We start from the raw sequence: 12055 nt of genomic DNA on the forward strand, positions 1-12055 counted from the left end.
CCAGAGTCACTGTTTACAGCGTAGCTCCACGAGCTCCTGGCTGGTAGCGTGGAGTTGAAACCAGAGAGGAGGTCGCTGTAGTAGTTTTTTTAAAAGAAAAAGTTACAGAAAGTCGTTGGAGAAAGAATAGAGTGTGAGTGGTTTACATGGTGACAAACTACAAACTCAGAGGTAATTATTTGTTCATATGAAACAGTCAATTAGAGTGAAAAACAACAACGTTTAGTTCGGGCTCGCTGACTTCTGCATGGTCGGTCGCTAGCTAGCTAGGACTTAGCTCCAAGAGCTACTTGGCTAGCTGGCTAGCGAGGTCCAGCCCAGAAGTTGTTTACCTCAACTTGTGGATGTGGTCGCCCCTTGAGCTTTTCACGACTTTTCTTGGGGATAAGAGAGCAAGGACCAACAATTCACACTGGATTTAACACTGTGCGCTGTTAGGAAACTAGCAGGATGTCCACAGAGGTTGAGTGTGCTCAGGTTGACTCGGGTTTGACAGCGGCCAGCCCGAGCGGAGTGGTGGAGAAGAACCAAAACACGTCCCAGGGTGCTCGCCTGGACAAAGGACAAGATCAGGGGCAGAAAGTCTTGGAAAAACAACTAGTGGACAGCCACGACTCCGGGGCTCCCAAGAGCCCAGCGGATATAGAAAAGGAAAGCAAAGAAAACTGTAAAGAAAACGACCAAAGTAGTAACGCTGACTCGGCTGTTGAGACGGTGAAGAAGAAAGTTGTTGAAGCGCCTCCGCCGAAAGTCAACCCGTGGACTAAAAGGACCACGGGCAGAGTGCCGGTCAGCAATACCAACTCTAGCTCCCAAGACAAAGGTGAGACGGATTTGAAAAACAAAAATTCATGTATTAAGACAGATTAAACTTTGCAATATGGTAACAGCTGGCCACACAGCTCCCTCTGCAGCCGCAGCTATTAAACACGTTTTTTGCTTTGCAGCATTTTAGCAGCTCCACTGCAGAGAAATCAACATTAATCTCTGCTGCACAGCCCTGACATATCTCATTTAGGCTTATTTAGAGTTGAATGGAGTGCATAACTTAAATGTCAGCGCGGTCGAGAGATGTTGATGGGGGCATACTGCCCCATCCCCCTCTGTGCTCGGATTGCTCCGTAGCACCACGTGTTGATTGCTGACAACTGCTACTTCTTTTAGCCACTACCAGCTAACTCTCGTGCTGCTTTCCCCCCTCTTGATCGAGGGTCAGAGCTGGTGTCTGTGAAGTGAAAGCACACGAAAACCTGAATGTGGGACGTAATCATTCTTAATGTCGTGATTACATGCTTGACACTCTAAAAACAAACAAATAAATAATTAAGTAAGCGCCAAGACAGCCTGGCTAACTGTTCCTGCTGCTCTACAGGCACGTTTTGCATGTCCAATGGCCTGTCTGTCTGCAGTTCCTCCCACCGGCCAGCCAGCTCCTCACTGTCACTAGTAAAGCAAAAGTATCAGAATAAAGTGGCTGAACAGGTGGATAAGATAAAACGGGACAGGGTTGTAATCTAATGATTATATTTATTTTGAAAGAATCGAACAATTATGAGTGAGACCAGTAAATCGTTTGTTTTAGTAAAAAAAAAAAAAAAAGAATAAGTCACTTGAGCCAAGTCTGGCAAACATTGATAAGCTTAAAGTATGTTCGATATTAAAAAATAATGGAGAAAAAAGTGAGGTTTGCAAATGGAGCTACATTTAATTTGTCAGTTGATTTAAAAAAAAACCCCAAAATACCCTTCATTCCTTTCTAGATACTCCCCAGTGCCAGTATTACTCTGCAAACCACATAATATTCATTTTATAGTGACACAAATGGGTCATTTTTTGTGTCATGAATTTTTTTTGCCTGATTGCTGATCATTTCTTAAAATCTGTTTCGTATTTATTATTTAATTTACTCATGTAATGTGGCAACCATAACAAGTACACATAACTGTACACAGTACAGGGCACACAGAAACAATGAGAAGAATGAAAACCGATACTCAGACAAAATACAGAATCAAATGACACCCTAAAAATGAACAGAAGAGTTTAAGCTCTATAAGACAGTGATCTTTTTGTGCATTTAAAGCTACAGCTAAAAGACATTTAGTTGACGAATAACAATACTGAAGTAGCAGGTCATTGATGGTGCACATGAAGTTTAACTGATTCCTCTTAGTGTTAGTAATAAATCAACTTTGATGCTGAAAGCCTGTATTTAAAAAAATGGCGGTGGGTGGGGGTAGTAAAGTTTAAGATATTTGGAGGTCTAGAAGGTAGGAAAAGTTTAGTTAAAAGAAGCCATCAAGCATTGTGGGATATGTAGGATGTAGGGTTCATGACCAGCCATGAGGAGTAATACTAAACACAAGTCTGTCTGTAATCTGTTTTTTAGCTCTGCTTTTAATAATCAGATATCACAACTGAATCGAATACCTTTCTCTCTATAATATATAATCAGTTGATCATTTCAGTATCAACAGTTCATTTGATTGACTGATGAGGCTGCTGATTGGTTACTGAGTGATCGCATTTATTTTATCGTACACGTGACAGTCGACTCTGAAATACAGCTTTCTTGAGTTCAGACCGTTCAGCTAAATTTGAGTTATGAATGTGTGTCAGAGCGCAGAGCAACCAAGAGGGAGCTATATTTTAAGCGCACGACTCTGGCAAGACCACAGGCATCATTTTACAGCGTCACTGTACAACCAGTCTTGTGGGTGGATGTCTGAAGGCTCATTCAGGCATACACCCATTCATATGGAAGCCTCGTCCCTGTTTCTCTTATCAATCTGACCATCCTCTGTCGAGCTGATAGGAGCTGTCAGGCTGCAGTGGGCCACTCCCAGGCTGCAGCAGCCTGCAGAGACGCAGCCACATACCGCTGGTGCTGCCTGTGCACAAAACACCCTCAACAAGTCGTGTCACTTAGTCCATGGGGGGAGCACATTTATTCTTTCTGTACTGACAGAAATATCCGATGGTGTTCAAACACAGCAGAGCAGCGCATGCAAGAGTAGATGACTCGACTTTTTAACTCCAGTGTTGAGCAATCTTTCTCAATCGGAAACTTCCTCAAAGCTCTTCTTAAATTCAGAGAGTTGAAAAGGACTGAAACCCTTTGGATCTAGTCCTCTCCTGTCTGTCAAACATAATGACCTCACTCTCAGTTATTGATTGTGTATCCGCAGATCAGCAAAATGCTCCGAAAGTCGTCCGCGCCACCAAGCCCAGAACGAGAAAATCCAGCAAGGTAATCCTTTTTTACGTTTCTATTCTTTTCTTTAATGTCCATAGTTGCTCAGGTAAGTCTTGAAAATGTCACGAAAGAGGTATACATCAACAGTTAGCACAAAAAAGGCCACATCTTACTAATTATTTCTACAGCAAAGTAACCACAAAGTGTTGTTGAATGTCTCAGCTAATATAAAGAGCGATGGTTTTGCTTGTAGTCTTTTCTTCATGGCAAATAAACCACTATAAAATGATCACATGTTCACATTTCGTTGCTGTGGATTTTGGTAGGTACTGACATTTAGAATGGGAAATAACCATCTGCTGATAGCCTGTTAGCTGGTTTAAGCTGCTGACCTGTGGTTTTTTGTTTGCTTTTCCAACCAGTTTTTCCACTGCAGTTACTTGAAGTTCATATTTAGAAGGGATTTGGATTATGTGAAAATAATATCGTATATAAAATGGTCATGTTTGCTGACCAAAAAAAAATACATATTATGATTGTTAAGTAGGGGAAGTGTTTAGTAGTGCATCCACTCAGTGGATCTTTAATTCCACTGAGGATTGATACACTGTGTTTTTAATACTATTATATGTGCTTAAAGTGTGACATACCATCTTACCTATTCATGCTTTTGCCACATATTGTGGGCTTTTATGTAACCTGAGGAATTATAATGCAACCTGCAGACCTTTCCTCATCAGGGTCATACTGACAGTTCTACAGGACCCCATATTATCATTACTACACAGTTACTGAATGTTTTCTGGTAGTCATACACAAAATAAGCAAACTGATGTTAAATGCATTGAATCACCAAGCCTGGCCCCTTCATATGTGTTAAGAAAAATGTAACAAGTAGTTTCATAACTTTAAATAGTATTTCTTGCACGCCCGGTTTCTGTATTCGCCACTCTTTACATATGAAGAGAGTTTTGTGTTTTGTTTTTGCTGTGCTTATGATCTGTTACCTCCAATGACTGCTACTCCTTTTGTTGTATCGTGTCTCAAAAACAATAATTTGGGATGAACTGGAACAGAAGCTTTTTCGGTCAGTACACATGCATTAGAGCAGGGTTTGTTTAAAAGCCTGAATCCCTTTAGGATAAAGTTAGTTGACTTTCTGTTTGATGCACTTCATATCATAGAATGGATATGGTTGGAGAAATCAGCATTTGAGTTTGTGTTTATTTTTTCTGCCCACCATACTCATCACTTCTGGAGTGCGTACCCTTTGTCTGCCTAACCTTGATCCCATATCAGTTTGTCCAAATTTATGGAATTTTCAGCAGTGGAAATTGACTCACTATGTTTATCACGGTTGTTTGCAGTTTTCCCCCGCACACACACAGCGCTGACCTCCTTTTTCTCAGTGCTGGGCACTTCAGTGCTACCTGCTCGGACCACCCAATGTTAAATCAAATGAAAAGATTTCTGATCATTAGGTATCATCCTTTGAAAGCTGACAGTCTTTCTTCCTCTTTCACAGTCAAGTGACTTCAGTGACATCACAAACTGGCCTACACCTGGAGAACTGGCCAAAGAGGTATAATATGTGTGAATGCAACTACTTTTATAAGCAATGAGAGCTTGTTTTCTGCTGCTTCTACTAGCCGTGTCAAAGACGGATTTATTTTTCCAATTAATGCTCACTAGGTGGAGCGCTAGAAGCATTCTGAAGTGTTCAGGGTGTAGCTTTGCAGAAGGTTGGTGCAGGTTTTAAAAAAGGGGCTGTCTTATAAAAGTAAAAAGGTATTCTGGTTTTGATCTCACATGGTCAGATGTGTGATTCAGAACCCGATGAAGCTGAAACAGGTCTTCAGCTGACTGAAAATTTTTACACTCACCTCAGGTTCTTCTAACAACTACTTCAGGTTTTGTATAGTACAGGCGACAGCGGTGGAAATATAACTAACTAAGGGGACTCTAGATTTTTCCTTTTCCTCAATCTTTGCTGTTTTGAGAGATTGATTCTCCAGCACTTAATCTTCAGTACAGTTCAAGATCTGATGAATTCAGAAAAGTCAAAAATATCAGTAAATACTTAAAAATCTTCAAATGTAAAGTTTGATTAACTGGAGAAGCAACTGATGTGTTTTTCATCACGAAGAATATTTAAGTTATTAAAAATGTTGTCATTGTCACAGTGTTGGAAATGAGGTGCTTGTTTCTGCCAGTTGTGCAGTTTTCTTTAAGCCTTGAGATTAAACTATAATTGCATCTAAAACAATATATTGTATATTTTCTTACTTGTGCAAAGAATTCAAGTCCACAGAGCAGGAAACATATTAGTAAAAGCCCACAAAATTGAAATTGTTCTATAAAGGTGTGACTAACAGCTGGTATTTTCCCCCCTTTAAAATTTTAGCAACAACAAAATGTCCTCAACAACAATGGAAAGAAGCCTCCCTCTTTGCGCAGAGATAAGGAGAAGAAAAGAGAGCGACCAGAGAGAAAATCTGAGAGCAGCCATGATGGAGGTGAGAGCAAAGAGAACCAGGAGGCTCAGGTGGAGCCGATGGGAGAGCTGACCAAAGATGAAGAGTCAAAAGCAGGACAGGACGCCAAGAGTGCCAACCTGAGGAAGAGAGGAGGTATGGGAGAGCAAGTCGTTGATGAGATTAAGCTTTGTCTCTCTCTTTCTCTCTCTCTTAAATGGTTTGGATAAGGCTAATGACAGTGGCTACAATCCTGATTGAATCTGATTCACACACATTTCATCACCGTCTTGTGAATTTATTCATCTCCAGAATGTGTTTTTTTTCATACAGATGTTTCTTGAGTTCCAAATTTGGAGATGCATGTTTTTCACTCGACTGTGATGATTTGTATTTTTTAGCATGTCTGTAACTGTATTAACTCGATAATTGCTGGCTGGTGAAGACTTGTGCATGCTCTGCTGTGATTATCTTACGTGTTTCTCTTTCAATGATCCACTCCTACATTGTAAACATCACAGGCACCAATCTTTGTGGAAGCCATTCAGAGATAAGCACCTTCATTAACTCCTCGAATTCTAAACTAGAAGTGAAAAGTTTTGTTTCGAAATAAAATAAAATAAATTCTTAAACTATGTTTTGACCTAATATAGAGTTTAAATCAGCCGCAAAACTTAAATAATTTAAAATTTCACTCTGGGCTTAAATCATTATAGTAATGAACAGTCAAAGTGTAGTGTAGGGGTAAAAATTAAACAAAATGCAAAATGTACAAAATGCCTAAAATCACATTGTTAAAAAGAACAAAACTATGTAGAAGTAATTGACAAATATGTTCTATAGAGATGCAAAAAGCTGCTAAATGAAGCAACAAAATCTCTCAGACCTAGAGACAAACCAGTGACTATGTGGCAACCACCAGTTGCAAGGGAAACAGTTTTTCCCCCATCCAGTTGACAAGAGCTTGCTGGAGATTGATGGCAGTTGCCATTGTTGTGAAATCGATTTGCTAAAGCACCAGTCACACAGGCCTAGAGACTAAATACCTACTCCATGAACAGCTATCCATAGTTAAAATTTCTCTAAAATTCTAAACTTTATAATTTCTTGCGTGCACATATTCCACAAGAGGTGATTGATAACCACTTGTCACAAGGGAATAATGTGGATTCTCCGATCCAATTGTGAGTGGTCCTTGGAGTTTCCTGGCAGTCGCTATGTTAAATCAGTTGCAAAGAACACCCAAAACCGAACTCTGATTACTTTAATCAGTAGTCCATGGTTTGCATGCAAGACGCTCACTGGTCTGCAAAAACTTGCTAACTGATCGGTAGTAAAACTTGAAAAAGTACAACAAAAATCAGAAACAGAAAACCTTGTAGAAGCTGTGCCTTTTGAACCCTGTTGGTTGAAGCACTGAGTCGCAACTTAAACTCTGAAGGCAAACGCTCTCTGTTCCCGGTTTGTGTTGCACTTTTGTGTTCCACAGTTGGAAAGTAATTGGCAGGTGGGGATCATACTTTCTGCGTCTGCGCGTCCGCTACAGTTTCCTTGAGTCCCAGTAACCTAAATGTCATTATCAGGCAGTCAGTGTGAGGGTCTGTGTGGATGGGCTATGCCTGCCTGGTTTTTTTGGGGGGGGGGTTGCCACCACACGTACTTGGAGAATCGACATTACTGCCACAATGTCACAACTGGACACCGACTAGTCTCTAGGCCTGTGTGACTGAGGCATTATTCACTGAAGCTACAGCGTCACACATCCAAAATGGCAAACAAGTTAATGTCACATGGTTTGCAGTTATGTGGCTACAAAACCTGAGTACAGGGCATTAGTCCAAAAACTCTAGAAGCTATGGGTACATGAGAACAAAGACTTTTAAGCCCTTTATTTGCTAAACAAACCTGGAAAACGATTAAGTAGTCATTCATTGCTATGATGAAAGGTTTACGCTGCAGTTTTAGTCACCATGGAGCTTTATTTCTTTATTTGATCTTTTTTATTTTCCCCCCCTTTTGGACCAAAACTCTACAAGCTTTGTTTTCGGTGTGCAATCATCGTTAGGTAACAAACGTAAGTGGGTCTCTCTGCCGCTGGAGGAAGTGTCCCGGGATGATGATGCCAAGACGCCCGGCAGGGACCCAGCACGCTCAGACACAGAGCCCATCGATGACTCGTCTGACCTCACGTCGCCTAATCAAACGCTCCATAATAACAGGGCGCATGATAGCACCAGGAGTAAGTGGCCACGAGCTCACTGTTTACTGTTCACGCCTTCAGTCTTTTTCTTTCTTCCTCACTTCGCTGGGCTGGCTTTGCTCTTTATCTCTCTGGTATCTTTTTAACATTTGCTCAGCAAGCTGCCATCTGTCTTTAGTGTCCACATGGCTTTTTTCCTACTGCATGGCTCAATGAAAGCATGACTCATTTTTTTAAATTTTTTTAATTTGGCATCAGATGGATGTTTTAAAGCTTCTTTGACATTTATTCTCATACAAATTGTCAACAAAACCAAATGTTTGTAATTTTTCCTGCAAATAAAAACAAATATTAAATGGTTTCAGATCTCTGCTACGAGAACAGGCTGCTGCTGCTGCTGCTTGTTATAAAGCTGTTGAGCTAACTGGATGTTGTCGGACATTTTTATGTTTTTATCATCTGTGCTGAAAGTAGCTGTTCTTTTGTCATCCCCAAAAAGTAGTTTAGATGATCTGGTTGTTATTAGGGTTTATTTACAACTTTTATATTGCAGCTTTAGACGGTTACCACAAATTATTGAAAAATAGCAGTTTTCTTACATTGAGTTTCTTGTTCATGCCCTTCAGCAGTACGTGGAAGAAATTTTAAGCTTTGATCACGAATGTATGTTTTCTTGCTCATAGGCTGGCGAAGAGAGCCGCGGGACTATGGCGATGATGCTACAAGCATCCGGAGCGACGGTGGGAGTGTTCGTGGAGGAATACGAGGAAGAGGGAAGGGACGTGGACGCGGAAGAGGTCGTGGGCGAGGTGCAGACTAGTGTTTTTCATTTATTGCCACACATAAATTGGAAGCAGAATCATCAGCAATGCAATTTCTGTCAAAGACAAGAAAATCCAGCTTTTTGAAGTGTTCTCTCTCCTTGATATGCCATTATTTCTTCCTTCTGTTTTGTTTTTAGGGCGATATGAATACCCTCTAAACTTTGGAGACTCTCAGTCATCTGATGGCTCTGCTCAGGCCCCTGCAGAGTTTGGCACCAACATGGTTTACTACTACAGTGATGGCAACAAACTCCAGATGTACACGGTGGATGAAAAGCTGCTTAAGGAATACATCAAACGGCAAATGTAAGAATTTAATACCTGGAAAAAATATTGTCCTATCTTACGGAGGCTCTTATTACTTTTTACTATTAATAGCGTGATGTTCCAGCTTCATGAAGCGTACTTCAAATTAAAATTTAAAAATGGTTATTTTAATCAATGACATATTTTTTTGCCACATCAAGTAGAAGCGGGGGGGGGAAATCAGGTCATTTTGTTGTTTGCGTTTCTCAAACAAAAACCAGAGCAGGTCCAACTATGCAAAGCAATCCATTCGCCAATTTTAGCATCCCTGCCAGAGACATGTTAATAGTATTCCTTAAAGACGGGAATGCAACATGGAGTGTGGCAAAGGATGTTTGCTGCCTCTAAAATTTGGAACAGGTACAAACAAAATGGGTAGGTTACAAGAGGAACATGCATGGGTAGATCATCGTGAAATCCAAAGCATCAGGACAGAAAACTCAAAGCTGCATGACTTGAGAACATAAAATGCACAACAACAACAAAATGGATAGAAATACGAGGCAGTGTTTGTGGCAGAACTGAAAGGAATGTGCTGAACGAAATGGAAAAGCCAAAAAGAAAACCAGTACAAACACCTAAACGGAAGAAAACAATATGTCAGGAGGTTTAACGAGAAACAACTGTGAACTGTGGACGATGGGAGGAAAGTGATGATTGGCTGCTGAGATGATGCTAAACTTTTGTCTGGTGCTGTTCCAGTGAAACGCATACAGATGAATGAAGAAAATATTCCAAATTCCCTCCTTTCTTTATGATGTGGAGTTGGATCTCAGGTGATGGGCCATGACAGGCTCCATCCCGTAGAGTTGATCTATCAAGATGATGATGAATCTTTCTTTTTATTCGTGAAGTCCACATCTCAACAGATTAATTGGGGCGAGTCCTTTTCTTCGACTTCATCTGTTGAAAAAAAGCCATTAATTAAAATAATTCTGAACAGTTTTTCATGCAGTATAATGTTCAGCTCTTAAACAAAACAGATGTGTGTCAGATCTGTGTTTTTATTTGCTACAAAATAAAAAAGCGAGTGATTTCATCATTTTGCCAGGGGCTGTAGTGCCAGTCTGCAGCCACTTTCTACTCAACATTAACATGGTTCATTTTTATCTTATATACATTTTCCTCTTCAGTTTGTGTCTTTATATGAATAATCACATTTTCATAGTCAGTAATGACTTTTAGGCACCGTTAAAGCTAAATTTCCTGTTCTTCCTTCCCTTGTGTAACATAGTAAGTGAAGTGTTTTCTGATTTTGTTGTTCTCTTATTTCCTCGAGTATTCTTTTAAAAGTCACTCAGTTTAAGACCATAAATTCATGAAGGTCTGTCTTTATTTCTGTAGTGAATTTTTCATACTAGTGTGATCAAAAATAACGTCTGAAAGAGATGAGAGAGAAGCTTCTATAGAAGAGGGGTGAGGATGTCTCAGTACATGTGTGATAGGCAGTGATCTGGGTTCAGGGTGGCCTGCAGGGGGCAGTGTCCACTGCTTGTCTGCCTGACACTTTTGGCCTCATTGCTGTTCAGACTGGATGGTGAGGTGAAATCCTAAATATAGTCTGAGTGATTTGAAGGGGACAGGAGATGAATTATACCCAGGAGTGACCGTGGAAAAAAAACTGTTAGAGGGTGAGAAGGGGAGGAAGAGTGGGTGAGGGAGGATAGAGAGGCCACTCTTGTCTTCTCCTTTCTCGTCTCACTCAGCGTTATTCAGGCTGCTCACTCAGCCGACGTTACTCTGGCTACTTACTGCCTGCAGGGTGGGCACTAAAGTGTGCCATGGTGATTTCAAATAGTGTGACAGGCAGTCAGCAGGGAGCTCTTCCAGTCTAGATATGATGCTGAAGTCAGACTATGTCTTTTTTTGATAAGGATTATAAAAGAAATTATGATTTCTTAATATCTATTTCTTTTATACTTCTTTATATTGGTGACTTACAGGTTTCTACCTCAATACTAGACTGAAATGTTGCTGTAACACAGAGTATTGTAAATTCTTCAGAAATAGTTCCTGATTGCTGAAATCAATGGAGCCTCAGGGACACAGGCACGAATTTGCCAGCTTCACTAGAATACTTCAAAATGGGCAATCTGCTCCTTTATGGACTATTAAATAACTTTGTTTTATTTGTGCTGGTGATTAAATGTATTGTGTCCTCCTTCCTTTTCAGTGAGTACTACTTTAGCCTCCACAATCTGGAGCGAGACTTCTTCCTGAGGAGAAAAATGGACGCGCAGGGTTTCCTCCCCATCTCCCTCATCGCCAGCTTCCACAGAGTGCAGGCCCTCACCACTGACGTCAGCCTCATCATTGAGGTAGCATCACATCATCAGTGTAAATGCTGCGTGTGCTCAGGCTGTAAAGCTATGATTTAACGTTGTTTTAAAAATAAGTGTGTGTGTAATTATGTTTTTTTTCAATGCTAATCTAAAAGTTCTTATATTCTTAACTACATGCCTTGACTTTAATGCTTGGCTCTGGTATCTATCTCGCATTTTGAAATTGGAATTTATTTTCCTTGCTGCGATTAAATCCTTTTCTGCAGGCTCTGAAGAGCAGCACAGAGGTGGAGCTGGTCGATGAAAGGATCCGCTGTAAAACAGACCCTGAGCGTTGGCCGATTCCCACCCCTACCAACGTTGGTTCCCCTCGCACCGACTTCTCCCAGCTTATTAACTGTCCTGAGTTTGTTCCTCGACAGACCCTCAATGCCACAAACTCCGGTCAGTATCCTAATGATATCCTCTCAGCAAATCTCATGATGTTGATCCATAGTGTGTATCCAAAACCCCATATATATTGAATGTTAGCACTTTGGGCTGTTGTGTCCCTTTGCTATACAAAAATTAAGTTATATTTAAAGAGCGGTGCTAAGCGGCCCCTTTGACACTGGGTGAACTATGAACACACAGTTTATTTTGACTCTGTTTTCACCAACCTACTGCCCCAAATATTCAGTTGAGCAGCAAATGTGGATTAAACGCAGCTGGAAGCGATCTCCAACAAAGGCACTACAAACATGACATTGCTGGAACATTTTACTAAATGAACC

At 40.7% G+C, this 12055-nt stretch overlaps 1 protein-coding gene across 7 annotated transcripts in view; it reads left to right on the plus strand.

Annotated features, from left to right (window-relative positions):
• larp1b (La ribonucleoprotein 1B) overlaps nucleotides 1-12055 on the plus strand; it is a 25178-nt gene continuing 13123 nt past the window's right edge. For 3 of the 7 annotated variants that reach the window (XM_019348859.2, XM_019348860.2, XM_025900743.1), the window contains exons 1-9: nucleotides 1-823; nucleotides 3189-3250; nucleotides 4722-4778; nucleotides 5601-5826; nucleotides 7736-7909; nucleotides 8554-8679; nucleotides 8832-9000; nucleotides 11174-11318; nucleotides 11549-11726. In XM_019348859.2, coding sequence (XP_019204404.1) covers nucleotides 451-823; nucleotides 3189-3250; nucleotides 4722-4778; nucleotides 5601-5826; nucleotides 7736-7909; nucleotides 8554-8679; nucleotides 8832-9000; nucleotides 11174-11318; nucleotides 11549-11726 — 1510 coding nt within the window. In that variant the 5' untranslated portion in view covers nucleotides 1-450. The remainder of the gene's footprint in view (nucleotides 824-3188; nucleotides 3251-4721; nucleotides 4779-5600; nucleotides 5827-7735; nucleotides 7910-8553; nucleotides 8680-8831; nucleotides 9001-11173; nucleotides 11319-11548; nucleotides 11727-12055) is intronic. The other 4 variants (XM_019348857.2, XM_019348858.2, XM_005453396.4 and 1 more) reach the window with 4 other exon arrangements.

The sequence above is a fragment of the Oreochromis niloticus genome, linkage group LG19 (assembly GCF_001858045.2).
Source record: "Oreochromis niloticus isolate F11D_XX linkage group LG19, O_niloticus_UMD_NMBU, whole genome shotgun sequence".
Taxonomy (NCBI): domain Eukaryota; kingdom Metazoa; phylum Chordata; class Actinopteri; order Cichliformes; family Cichlidae; genus Oreochromis; species Oreochromis niloticus.